Here is a 14679-nt window from a genome sequence, read left to right as displayed (position 1 = left end):
CGTTGAGTCGTTGACCGCTGATGGGTTGGATCATGGGATTCACATACCCCACAGCGACACCATCAGTCCTTTCTTTTGCAACAAAAAAAACAAACATTAAAAAAAAGGGGTAAGCCAGGAATCGGAGCCAACAAAGAAACACAACCATGAAAAAGGAGGAATCACCAAGATTGAGAGAGGGAAAGACAACGAGCCCCCCTAGCAAAAAAATCAGCAAAAACATTGTAGGCCATCAGTCCTTTAATGTTAACGCATTTAACCCCACGGGTGGCTCCATTGGTAAAAACCAAAAGCCAACACTTTCAACTAACAAAATTGCTTCAATTTCCTATGGTAGGATCCAAAATTTTGGTCACGATTGTTGAATCTTAATGGTCGAGATTTCAAAATCTCATTCCGATGGAGCAAGATATATTGCATAACAGTCCTGACACATTTTGAAACAAGGTCCCTCAACTAAAGGTCAGAGTTCATATCTTTTTAGATCTAGAGTATAACCCCACATTATGTATTTTTTCAATACAAAAGAATTGTTTGTTACAAAAATGTAAATATGTTACGGAATCATCGGTAAAATATGTTTCCTAAAACTTCCTAAATTATTATTGTACTTTTTCTTTATCACTTAGCTTGTTCAACGAAAAATATTCTATCACAGTATCAATCAACATTTACATAGCAAACTCTTGTTGAGGGGCTGATGGATGACTGGATGTGCTTGAAAGAGCAGAAGATGTGGATCCTAAATTATCGGCTGAAAATACAATGATATTAGGGCATGAGGTACAAGTCTACTTCAAGGTAGGGTTGCAATAAGGCCGGATCTTTACAATCTCAAGCTCAACTCTATATAATCTAATAATATAAGTTCATTCTCGCCTTAATCCTAATTTAGGGCCAATGATTATTGTCCATGACGCTACGCCCTACAAGGCCAAGCTAAACCCATTCCCGCATTGATTGGTCCTGTCTCTGGCCTTGTCCATGTTCCTAATTCATTGAGAGCAAGCATCATGAACACAAAATCAGGGATAGGTCGAGACATGCCCAGAAAACAAAGAGTAATCCCAAGCCCGCCTTTGGCCCTAGTTAGGGCCAAAATATTCTAGCCCTAAACCACCATCAAGGCCAAAATCTTAAATCAAAGCCCTATTGGGACACGAGGCAGGCTTAGGGCAAGTCAGAGCCGTCAAGGCCAAACTTGCACCCCTACTTCAAGGTAGATGACTCTAGTTTACGAGATTTGGAATCCTCTCTTTGAAGAGGCTCTTCCGATAGGATTTAATAATGTATAATTTTTCTGACTCAAGGGCGAGTTTACCTCAACCCTTGAATTTAGGATATTCCACATGGCTAATCAGATCAAATCAATCTACATCAAAAGCCATAGAAGCCTATTGGAAATTGGGTTCTTGATCAAGTTCATGCATTCGTGGGTTGTGGACATTTAAGACCATTATATCCTGCCGTAACAGTAAATCATTTTGGTTTTAGCTTAATAGTTATCAGATCAGACAGTAAGAAGACAATGCACGGAAGCATAAAATTGTTTAGGTTAAAGTTTGATTTTGTTTTGTCACAACGCTGATGTCCTTTTGCCATTTGTATGGTTGCATGTTTTTCCCCTTACGGTAACACCACCCCCCCCCAAAAAAAAACGAATATGCTTTCCCCTTACGTTAAGTTTAGGTTTTGTTTGGAAGTCAAGGACAGTTGCTCAAATGCCAAGTCAAACATGTGATTTCTTTAATGTGCACTTTTCTAATTAAGCCAAAAATTGTCAACTCGAACAGCCAAACGAAACTAAAACTGAAATCAGCAAAAGCCATTTAAGAAGAAAAGCTCAAAAAGCACCAATTCATTGTTCTGAGGTGGGAATATTACTAGAATCGTTTTGATGAACGATTTGGTTTTGGTCTATTTTCATGTTCATACCTAGTCAAAACTCGAACGGAATGTTTATTGCAATGATTCCAAATTTTGATAATGGAATCAATGGCTAAACAGAACATGCCAAATTTGGTCTGGGATTTCAATGGTTCTTGAATCAATTATCCGACCAAGATTTGCAGTCACCATCGGGTATTTTCATGACACATGGCGGCTTCCCATACCTGTAAACGCGCTCTTTGACAAGATTCAGAATCACAATCTACAGATCCATTCCTGATTCCTTCAGCACAGACAACAATAAAGACTAATGCAGAGGCTGGAGAATTTAGTCCCCTATCCATCAAGACTATCTAAGGGCCTATTTGGTTACACGAGTCTGAAGATTTCGGATATATAGAGATTTCAAATCTATGGAGTTATAATTTATAAAATTAGATGTTTGGTTGTGGAATGAAATATGTGGATTCATCCTAAAAAACTATTTGATCGATGTGATTTTTTTGAATGTGCAAATGTATAACTTTTTTGAAATCTTTGGATTTCAACCATTACCCATAAATCTACAGATTCACGTTTTTAGTGTAAAAAGGTGAATCTCTAGAGTCATGAATCTAGAGATTTTTACAACCAAACGGGTATAATTCTCAGATTCATGAATCCAGAGATTTAAAATCTCTGAATTCATGTAACCAAACAGGCCCTAAGATAAAGGAGAACAAAGCCTTGATGCAAGAGATTGCATGGGTCTTCACAAGTGTTATTTGGCAATTCTCTCCACTATGCTTGCCTTGTTTCCCATGGAATAGAAAGCTATGTTTCCAACATCAAAACGGTTAGTTTTTTGAAAACCCAGAAAACCACATATGCTTTCTGGGTTCGACAAGATCCTGCCATGATAAAATTTGAGATTTCAACTAAAGATGTTGGGATCGTGTACAAGTTCATCCCAGAAAAGATCTCTCGCTCTTCCCCGGTTTCAACAGCAGCTTGCTGCAATCCCAACCTTTGGAAGGCTCTTGTGCATTGCCTCCTAGCCATTGTACCACCGATCAATGTGTCACAAGCCCTGCTGCCAACGCAACCTACTTTCGCCCCTCTGCATCACCTCTGTTGTAAGCATTAATTGAAACACTCCTTTGCCACTGTCTCTGTTATGTTGGATAACATTGTCCCGTGCTGCCTGATATCGAATTTCATTCCCATAGCTTTATCCTTTTCCTCAGGATCTTTTGTCAGTAATCAGGACCCAGCAGCAAAGCTGACACAGAGGCTTCATCCAGACATTTCTCTATAGAAATGGAGAAACCTGCTACCTCCCTTTCGGTTTTCACTTTTCATTCACATGTACTCTCTTCATGGAGGGTAATAGCAGCACGGCAGCATTATTCTGGCACAGCAACATCTGACTTGTGGCACTATTCAAAGACTAAGCAAGGCAACCAGAGGCTGCTGCCTTCCACTCCCTCTCTTCCGTGCTTCTCCACCACCAACCCCATTCCCATGCAACTCACCTTCTACATGCAAGTTCTCCATCTATACATGCACTTCAAAAATAAATCTGTATAAATCCATCAATTGCAACCATTTGGATATGCCAATTTCTTTGGTGCTCCCATCCCAATGCTCAGTCACGACTTCAACCAAGTTCCTATTTAAAAGCTCATTCAGAAATATGTTCACAATTATATTATAATCTTCCACTTCGACGACAATCTTTTGTCTTCAAAGTTCAAACCACTGTCATCATTAATCATTGCACAAGGCCACTCTACAATAATCAATTCCATAGAATTGGGTTGAATTTTCTGTACTCTGCTCATCCTGCCATGGAATTCCCACCATCGAATCTGCCAGTGCCACTCCACTCCTTGTTCCTCCTCCATGAAGAAAACAGAAAACAACAAAACCCTTTTCCCTAAACCTTAACCAAACCTTCAGCCCAGCCCTTCCCTTATACTGACACAAAATCCCAATTACTCGAACCGAACCAAACACAAGATGTGGGACACCATATTTTTCCCTGTGAATCCCTTTCCTTTTCTGCTTTCCCCACCCTACATAAAAGGGGATCCACTCCTCTTAAGTTTCCCACCCATAAACCATGGTTAACAATCAAGACCTAAGAGAAATTACTCCTTAAATACCTAAAGTGTGAAATAAAGTGTTAGGCATTATCCCACATTCAATTAGACATTATGTTTAGGTATCTCACACTTTATAAATTTTATGTTTTTACGTTAACCTTTTTATTGTATTTCCAAATTGGAAGAGGATTCTCTGAGCAGGTAGAGAAGTCTACACTGTCCCACAAATCAACATCACAGTCTTATTCCAACTGAATAGGATCTGCTACATGGATTCTTGCAAAGACAAAAACAATCAGACATACCAAAAAGGAAAGATCAAAATACACTGGCAAAAGATTCAGGAACAGTCCACCTAAATGGGGTCAGCTACATCAATGGTTGCCCTCCAATTGTCTCTGCTTGAGGCCACACTTGAGACAAGGCCCATACTATGTATCTCTTGCCACACTACTTTCCCCAAGGTCATTTAACACCTGCCCTAGCTTTTTCAGATCCTTAATCTGAATCAGATCACTCCTCTAACTAGTGCCCACTGGACATGACCTTATGCTGCGTCAAATGAGTCTCTCATAGCTTTTATTGTATAGCAGTTTCATTCGTTTCTTTATCCTTCCTAGTCTAGCTATTTATCTTAATAACATCATCTCTGCCACTTAATTTATCTATGTGCCATTCCCTAACTGCCCAAACAGTCCACACCATAGTCAATACACAAGCTAGTTGCATGGCAGCATCATAAAATTTTCCTTCAAGCTTTCAAGGATACCACTTCCAGTTGCACCTATCCACTTCATCCATTAATCCATCTATTTTAATTCTTTGTGAAATATCATCCTTAATAACTCACCCTACTTATCCATGATAGTGCCTAGATATGTAACATAATCACAACAAGGTTTCTCTTTATCATCAATGTTGATCATCTCATTAGCTGGCTTCGTGTGGCTGAAGTTGCATGCTATGTACTCCATCTCTGTTATACTTGTATTAAGACCTTTGATTCCAAGGAATACTCAACTTCAAGTCAACATTAACCCCCGCTTTAGTTTCAGCCACCAACATAATATCATAAAAACCAGACACCAAGGAATCTCATCTTGTATGTCTCTTGTTTAACCATCCATGATAAGCAAAAACAAATAAGGAATTAAGGTTAACCCTAGATAGATTAGAAGGAAAAAAAAGATGCTCAACCCCTATGCCACAAATCATATAACAAAAGATATGCATAACAAATAGACCTACTCAAAAGAAAGAGATATGAGAAATGATACCAAAACAGTTAACATAGAGATACAAATTTAGAACAATATTGAGGTAAACAGAAAAAAAATAAAGTTACTTGAAAAGTATGATTTTTTTTTTTTTAATAATTCAAAAAATATCTGTCCATATATTGATGCTCCCAAAATTTAGTTTATCCTCGATGTCATGACTTCTCAATACCTAGAACCCAGATTTGATTCAATTGAGAGTTATCATGAATGCAGAGATAAACTTTTAGGTGATGATGAGAGTTGAAGCTCTCGATCTCCAAGATTGTGATCAATAGCAGTCTGCAACTTGTTCTGGTGGATCACTGAACCAAACTTGAAACTTGAGTTGACTCTCCTAATTTGTATATCTTTCAACCCCGAATATGCAACCAGATTTGCATTCAGTTAGGGATGTATCTTTCAAATTAAAAGAACAAAAAATGGGAATTCCAGGGAGATCAAACCAACCATGAGGGGCCATTAGTGTTGCCCAGAACATAGTTTGGTTGATGAGCTTAAGAAATTCAAACATGAAGAAGTTCGGAATGATTTTTCTTTTGGGGTTGGGTAGTGGGGAGAAGTTCAGAATCAAATGGAAGGAGGGTAAGAAACTCAACCATGACGGAAAAACAGGAAAATAAAATAATAATAATGATAATATTAACAATAAAGAACACAAAAATTGAAAGATAGAAAAATGAGCATGCCTAAGAGGGAAGGCTCAGAATCACAGCGAAGGAGAGGAAGAATCAGCAGACAGACCATTCTTTTGACTTGATTGCATTGAACATATAGCTACATTTTCCACTTCTCTTCTCATTCAAACCCACAAGCACACACAAGGAATATGGCAAGGAGCATTTTACTGAATATGGAAATCAAGGAAGCCCAGCTTCCCACATTTTTGAAAACCAAACGAAAAACCAAACAGCAGTACACAAAAACTGAGTTCCCTACAAAATACTAGGTACCTGAGAGGCCAATCGATGCTGCAGTTCCTTGACCTTAGTGGATAGCTCTGCTTTCTGTTCCTTATAGTTCTGCAATAGGTACTCCTTTCCTTCAATAACTTCCCTCAACTCTCCCACTTCCCTCTTCAGCATCTCAATCCTCTCCCCGTCTACTCTTCCATTGCCCCTCATATCCAAATCACTCTCTCCATTTGGAAACCCATTACCATGGACATTTCTTCCTTCTGCCGACCAGTCCCCTGTTACTGTAGGCTTCTTGGTAGGCCCATTTTCTCCTATGCAGTAATCTGCTATGACCTTCCTCAGCCTCTGGACTTCCCTCTCAGAATCAAATAGGTCCTGGTTTGCAGCATCCAGTTGCGACTGCAAATTAGAAGAATGTGTCAGCTGAACATCGAGTGAGTTCTGCAATGCTGTGATCTGATCTTGCATCTCCAAGATCATCTCATCCCTTCTCTTCAGCTGCTGCCACAACTTGTGAATCACTTCCCGCTTGCCAAAGATATCTGAGCCTGATTCTGACCCACAAGGTGATTCTGAGCAATTTGAGTGGTGGAATGGCTTTGGAGGTGCTTCTAGACGATCAGGGGAAGGTGCCCAAATAACACCATTTTCTCTATATCTCTCTGGAGATGTAATTGTGACCAGCGGAAGTGACAGATCGGCCTCCTTTAAGCTCGGACTAGTGGCTGGATGCTTAATATCAACTGTGCCATCTGAACTTCCTGTTTCAACACAAATAAAGACAAATTTATTACTTCAACAAGTAGCAGCAGCAAGGGGCAAACAGAATCCAAAGTTAAATTAAAAAAAAAAAAAAGGGGGGGGGGGAAAGAAAACTGGTTCACATCATCAAGGGTGACAAATCAGTTTTGCAACATCTTAAAGTCTAATTGCCAAAAATCCTCAATGGTCAAGTACTTCCCTGTATCATTTTGATCTCCAGTAATAGATGAAGCACCAATTGTTGGATATTTGAAGGTAGATCATGTACATTTGTCAGGTTTTTGTTTCATGTCACTTCCACCCCTTACATGTCCATCATAGACTTCACATCTTCAACTAATAAAAGGTAAATGGGGGATTTTGATTTGGAGTTTGATGGAATAAACCATGTGCTCTTGCATGTATTCGATTTGTACACAGTAATGGCATTAATAGAACAGAGTGAGGCCTAACTGAGCAAAACAGCACATAAGATGAAAGTTTCTGATTCAGTATCTTTCAGTAAGATATTAAACCCCACTGAATATTTCCATATTATAAAAACCAGGTATGTAAAAGTCAAATATAATGGATTTTAAAACTTACTTTCTTAAAATGTTAAAACTATGAAGTCATGTAACCCTGGGGGTTGAAGCATTATTAGCTCAAATGGTTCTATAAATTACATTCAGACCACCGTCTTGAAAATTGATGTCTGTGGATTCAAATGTCCATACTGATGAATCAGCATATTCCCACTTTAATGTATCAGATCAATACAATGACATCTAAATAAATTCTTTTAGCCCTGCCTCAACAAATTAAGTACCAGGTTCTAGGATCCTTGGACCATAGGAGGGATGGGCAAGCCATGAGGTTAGGCACCACTTACATATTTTGACCCAAAACTCGAAATACCCAGCTAGCTTCGAAACATCTTGCTATTCACACTTACTTCAGTACTAAGTTCTAGGGACCTTGGACTAGAGGATGGATGGGCAAGTGACTGAGGTTTGTCACCAACTGTATTTGTTTAATCTATGCCTCTTTAGATGTTTCCAACAATTATTAGCAAACCATGTATTATCATGTATATATGATACTAAATGTATTAAATAGTTTATGGTTTGATGTGTATAATTCCTAATACTTAATTACGTAGTTTTACACCTCTATGTTAACTATATGTGTCCTACTAGTACTAAATATTGTGTGGAATAGCCTAGGGCAGAGCCAACCTGTGCCTTGGATCACCAACCTAGGTTCCTTTGAATTTGTACTTGTAAAAACTAGTGTTTACAATTGTTTAGAAGCCTACAATAGGATGGATTCAAGTTTCATGACCTAGCCACCAAAACCCACCAGCAAATCTTCAGAGAGAGAGAGAGAGAGAGAGAGAGAGAGAAAGGGGGGGGGGGGGTTACACAAACTCACTGGGATCTAGCTTGGATCTCAGAAGAACTTGGATCTATGGTTGGTCAAAACCAACAGCGAGACCAAGTATTAAAACTTTGTCCATATATATATATAACTGTATCAAGGTGCAAGCCACAAGGAGTAAAAGACTCCTCCGTAACTGTGGTAGTAGAAGACTAGAAGCTTAATTAACTTCAACCATCTATAACCACAAGAAACAACCAACAAATAAAATAAAAAAAACTAACTACTGCAGGGTCCAACTATAATACTCGTGTTACACACGTATCAAAATTTAAATGAAAACATTGAATCTTTACTAGCAAATGCAGAAACAGAAAATAAAACACTTTATGGGGAGTGACTCCAGTTTTTTGGTTTTTGGGCGGAAGAAATATGTCAATATAAGCTTAGCATGCATTTATTAGCCCACAGTGAAGAGTGGAACCATACATAACAATGATAGAAATAATACCTAAACAGAGATTACATCCAGGTTAGTCACAGTTACCAATTTCTGATGCAAATTGCAACCAGCTATAAAGTGCAACCAAGCACTACACATACTTAGTGAAAATAAGAAATACTAATCAAATGTGATCCATTAAAGGCCAATTTGTATTATTGTGTGGTGCACCTGAAATGCAGTTGTAACCGCCCTCCACATCTTGTGAGAAAGAATATACACATGAATGCATTTTGCAAGCTCTGGATCTTCTCTTCTCAGTAGAATTAACATTCCCTGAAATGACATGAAGTTTAAACATCACCAATGGTTATAGATTTAGGACGAAACTTGATATCAATCTGCAATATAAGTATTAGACCTTTTGATCCATTGCAATTGTTATCCAGACGTTTTGTATCAGGAGCTTGCCTGAGCTTGTAACCTAACCGAATGGACAATGTACTCAACAAGGCCCCACCAAGAATAAGGACCCAATTTGGCCCTCCGCCCTGAAGATTTTTTGTCTGTTGACCTCTGGAAAACTCCTTAGTTCTTGGTTTCATCTTAACCCTATGCAGGATGTTGGAGGGTATGTGTACTTTGAAGCATCCGAGTATGACCTACATCAAAAATCCAGGAAAAATTCACTGCATTGCAAAACAGCACAATGATATCAAAGTACTAAATCCAATGTCGTAGGTTTTCCTTTATTATATCATTTTAGGTTTACTCCCAAGTAGAAAGCATTAGCATCTTCATTTCCCCACTATAAGAATCATCATCGTAAGTAAACAAGAGGAAGGAACTAATGACCCAAGGGGATATAGCTCCGTTGGCAAGGACAAACACCTCTTAATTAACAGGACATGCAGGAGAGTGATTTTATCATCTTTTTACTTCAGGAAATGACCTAACTATGATCTCAAACCAGGTCTTAGAATTGTTTAAGCATGTCAGTGACTTTTGTTTGCAAATCAACCAGAGTGGTATAGTTCCTTTAGCGTTTAGACTTGATGGATTTTAAACAATATTTTGTTTGAGTTCCTCCAGCTACAGCAGTATTTGAATTCTTATCCATATTATTGATCTCCAGAAGCACAATTAGTGCCAAATAAGAGCAATAGGTCAGAACATGCCTCAGTTTTTTGTTAGACTAGTCATGGCTGCAAGTTCGACAGCAACTGGAAAGATAAAACTGATTTTTCAGCTAGAAGTGCAACAAAAAGAGCATCCTAGTGCATGAGGCTGTCACTACTACAGAGGCTGAGAGGGTAAACTTTCCTAGAGCGAGTAAACAGCAAAAGGGTTTCTTCAGTTGTTGTTTATGAGCAACTACAACTCCATCACTTCCTTTTCAGCACAAACCCATAGGTACAATTACCAGGAGTAGCCAAGGAAATTCTAGCGACACGTAATTCCTTGAGACATTCCAATGACCCTGACTTCCTATGCCTAAACTGCTCCTCCCCATGGGCCTAGTATCTCTTTTCAATCCTCATCTAAACATCTCCCTAAACACTACATCCAAACAAGTCTAGTGCATAACAGCCCATCAGTACCTCATTCCCAACTTCCAAACCCTACAATTTCCATAAAAATCTCTGCTACATCTCATATGAATCTTAAGCAAAGTAACCAGATTGATTATTGGATTCTTCACTATCCTAGATACACTTTGGACTAATTGTGAGATACAAAATCTACTGAGAGATCCGCAAAACCCCAGAGACCAAGTCATATGAGCATGAGATTGAAGGTTTCAACACTCAAATATCTGTTCAGGTAAATCATTTGATTATTTTGTCAATAGTCAACACTTCTCTCTGCCAGATTGTCTACAGTTTACGTCATTCTCTTACCGAGAACTATCGCAAACAAAATCCCATTTTCTACCATTCAAAGTCATCCTCAATTCTCAAAACCCCTAATAGCAGCCATCATCCATTATTTTGTCATAAAAAGGAAGTAAAACTCAAAAACGAGAAAGATAATCAAATGGTCAAAAGCTATACCTAAACAAGTGGGTCGAAAGCAAACTCCACAGATCATCAAACAAAGTACTCAGCCCGAAAACAGTCAAATCAACAAATGGAAACAATGAATCTCATAAAAAATAAGAGAGAAAGAATGAGAAGGAAAGCTTCAACGGACCTCATTCAACTGATTTCCAGTTCTAGGGTTTCGATTCTCAGCCTCAAACTACAAAGAGCGAATGGAAGGAAAACGAAAGGGAGAGAAAGTAGGTTGTCTGGTTCTACCACTCGGATTGAAGAAAAACCAAAAAGCCAGAAGCGGATCCCATTGATTTGGTGGCATCAGATGCTCATTGAGAACTCTTCTGCCGTGTAAGCATTCCACGTGTGAAAATCTTCCCTCCAGAAAACGAGTCTGTCTGATTTTTCTTTCCGTTCCTTGTAATCTGATTGACTGACTCTTTGCCGTTTTCCGTTCTCTCTCGTCGTTGAATTGGTTAAGTGGACTTGCCACTCGTGAATCTCAATTTTCTTCTTTTCCAAAACCTATCCGAAAAATGGGATGGGAAATTTTCAGCGGCACCCTTTAATTACGTAAAATTAATTAATGTAATTTTTTAAATTATTTAATTTACCAATCGGACCTTCTATACAAGAAAAATATTTCACATCTTGTCATTTAGAAATCATAATTAAAAGTGGTGGCACAACCGAATTAAACTTTTAAAAATACTATAACACCCATAAAAGAAAACTTACACTCATCCATTTCCCTCATGACGAGGAGCATATATTCATCAATCACATAAAGCTTTGGATTAAATTAACATAAAATAATTTATATTTTTTAAATTTACTTTAATCTTTGAATGTGATTAATGCACATTTGTCTTCCATTCACAAAGAAATTGATGGTTCAAAATTATTTGTGTATGGTCAATGTAGGGTTGGAAGAGTGGTAAGATTCATTTTTTTCACAGGGATGGACGACAAAACTCCCTCCTAAAAATGTAATCGAGGTGCACGTAAGTTGACCCAGATGAACCTCAAATACCAAAAAAAACATCCATGTCCTGATGTGATGCGGCGTTAATTTGACATGATATGGGCAATATGGTCATTACAAGTTTCCTTTCTACGGAAAAGAACCATTCATTTCAGAGGGCCCACAAGAAGCCTTAGCTTAAAAGCGAACCTCGTAGTATAGGGAGCTGCTTCACGTGGACCCACATGATGATTATGTGACTCTTTTAGCCCGATGTTTGATGAATGATTAGGATCGACCCAAGTGCACTTTTCTTCTTTAAAACTTCGGTGGGGCCCGCTGTGGAGGCTTTGATAAATTCCATCGTGGGACTGAAAATCAGGGCCCGCTTTTTACCAACAAGGCCTTATGATAAGCCTAACCATGTCATTTGCCAGCTGGCTAAAACCACCCCATGTTCTTCCAGAGTTTTTTTCTTTTTATTTTAAAATTTTTACATGAGCCCCCTTAACCCCTCCTTTAAAAAAGGACTTTTGTTCGCAGTGGAGCGGATACCCTCTACTTAGGCCCAGAGTGTTGACACATGTCTATTAAAAACTCTTACGGTTGAGAAGTACGGGCAAATTTGTAATGTGGTTTGTTAGGTTTAGAAATTTTGTTAAATTACAAAAATCCACCCATTCTGAAATAGAATTTGCAAAAATATCACTTTCATTAAATTGAGGAAACAAGTTTAAATGAAACCCTAGCCATTGCTCATCTACCTTTTCTCCCGTGGCGACGAAACCCACCCTAAGTCTTTCTCAACAACTGCTTATTCTTGCTCTCTAGAACACCGCCATTAGGAAACTAGGAAAATTCATAATGAAGGTGAAGGTGTGGTTGTGATTCGTGAAGCAAAGAGGAAAACCTAAAAGAAAGTCATGATTAAACTTGAATCTTGAAGAAGGTACGTTAAGTTCAAGATTTTTGAAAATCGTTAAAAAGGAGATTAATCTGAATTTACAACATGACTCAACATTGAATCGTTTAGGGGGAAAAAGAAAAAATAGACAAGTTCACGAGAGAACTAAGACTTTTAGAAAAGAGATCAATCTGGATTCAAGATGATTGATGAAACTATAGAATAAACGTAAAACGTAGTCGTGACTAAACTTGAATAGAAGAGAGATTAGCATGGACTGAAAATACTTGTCAAATTGGTTTCTTCAAGCCAAACAAAAGCTTGAAATTGCCTTGTTCGTCTCGACGATAAGTTCAAGGCCTTCATGATCTAGTTACCTGACATTGATTGTTTCTGTTCTAATCTCTCTTCCATAAGATGTCAAAGTAGTTCGTCTAAGAAGTGCAAAGTTTTGGTGTTTCTTGACTTCCCAAACACCACGTTGGTGGAGAAGAGGCAAATAAATTACGGTAGGGTTTCACTTAAAGTCATTTTTCAATAATATGGGAAAAGTGATTTTTTTGCAAATTCTTATTCATATGGGGTGGATTTTATAATTTACGGAAACTTTTAAACCAAATAAACCCAATTACCAATTTTCCCTCACCTCTAAACAGTTTGATTTTCTAAAGACATGTGTCATCCTTACCGGTAGATATCTAAAGTCCCCTTCAAAATTGAAATCTTACAAAGCCCCCCTCCATATTTGACATTGTTAAGTCTTCGTTAGTTTTAACTTTAATTTGACAATTTTACTTTCATTTGAATAAATTTATTTAAAATCCTAGAAAAGTTTTATATGAGTCTCTTCATTTTGATTGGAAACACTCAACACCTCCCCAAAATCAAAATCTTACATAGTCCAAAATCCTCCACACTTCACACCGTTTGTTTTTTTTTTAACTGTGATATGATTTTTACTTTCTCACTACACTTAATAAATTCATATAAAATCATAAATAATATTTTTAATATTTATTTTAAAACCCTAAACAATATTTTTGAATAAACAATATTACCACAAATTATATAACCAAATTTTTTCTCAAATTAAAAAAACTCTTGTATGATCATTTTATCACTCTATGTCCAATGTGGTCATATAACCAATTAATTTGACTTTAATCAATTTACTGTCTTCACTAATGGTGTGAAGTGTGAAGTATGAAGGTGCCTTGTAAGGTTTTGATTTTGGAGGTTGTGTGTCATATTCCAATGGAAATGAAAGGAGTTCATGTAAAAAATTTCTTACAAATATTATTTAGGATTAAAATTGTAAAAGCAAATTTGAAACAAAAGAAAAATTGACAGTGTTAAATGTGGAGGGGAGCTTTGTAAAGTTTCAATTTTGATTGCGGTGCATGTGCTGAATTTTCAATTAAAATGCAATGGCTCATGTAAAAAACACTTTTATTAAAAAAAAAAAAACTAAATATGAATATTAAAACCAGATGGACATTCTTACGTGGCCATTCATAATCAATCATATGGCATTTTGACTTGAAACCAGCTAATAATTTAATTTCAAAGTATTATATATCCAACCACCCTGTTTTTATAGATCCTAATTAACATTAATAAATGAATATATTATCTCTCATTGAAATTTAATTATATATATATATATATATATAGTACTGTGCCCTGTTCACGTTCTTTAAGTATAATATTTATCTAGTAATGCTGGACTTTAACTCTTCTAATATTATTTTGCATTTGATGCTTCCATCCACCAGTTAGAGGGTGCAAATATTTTTTTTTCCTTGAATTTTAATCTTTTGAATTTAAGAAAAATTTCTCAGTTGGTCAGGTTTTACCTAAATATCCAACTTATGTTTAAGTCTTTCCATATTTTTTTATTTTTTTGATGCTGAATAAAATTTGCTATTACTTAAGGCGGCAATTACAAAGAGTAGTAGTGTCTATAGAGCCTCAATTATACCTTCCCAATTCCTCATGTACTAACATACTTTAGTTGTCCTTTTCAAAATAGCCTAACACT

General features: G+C 37.2%; 1 protein-coding gene across 2 annotated transcripts; it reads right to left on the bottom strand.

Annotated features, from left to right (window-relative positions):
* Positions 1 to 1174: 1174 nt before the first annotated feature.
* On the bottom strand, positions 1175 to 11289 carry LOC149005884 (uncharacterized). 2 transcript variants are annotated; one of them, XM_089168427.1, is made up of 4 exons: positions 10789 to 10921; positions 9156 to 9396; positions 8966 to 9070; positions 1175 to 6932 (listed from the first exon to the last, which is right to left on the bottom strand). In XM_089168427.1, exons 2-4 carry the CDS (start codon positions 9337 to 9339, stop codon positions 6190 to 6192), a joined length of 1032 nt encoding a protein of 343 aa, XP_089024553.1. In that variant the 5' UTR covers positions 9340 to 9396; positions 10789 to 10921; the 3' UTR covers positions 1175 to 6189. The 2 variants fall into 2 exon arrangements, with proteins under 2 accessions (XP_089024553.1, XP_089024552.1); XM_089168426.1 differs by lacking the exon at positions 10789 to 10921 and adding an exon at positions 10928 to 11289 and having other exon boundaries at positions 1176 to 6932.
* Positions 11290 to 14679: the final 3390 nt, after the last annotated feature.

This window comes from Hakea prostrata, chromosome 9 (assembly GCF_041222555.1).
Source record: "Hakea prostrata isolate BN-2017 chromosome 9, UWA_Hpros_2, whole genome shotgun sequence".
NCBI classification, from domain to species: domain Eukaryota; kingdom Viridiplantae; phylum Streptophyta; class Magnoliopsida; order Proteales; family Proteaceae; genus Hakea; species Hakea prostrata.
This window is presented reverse-complemented; position numbering and strand designations above follow the sequence as displayed.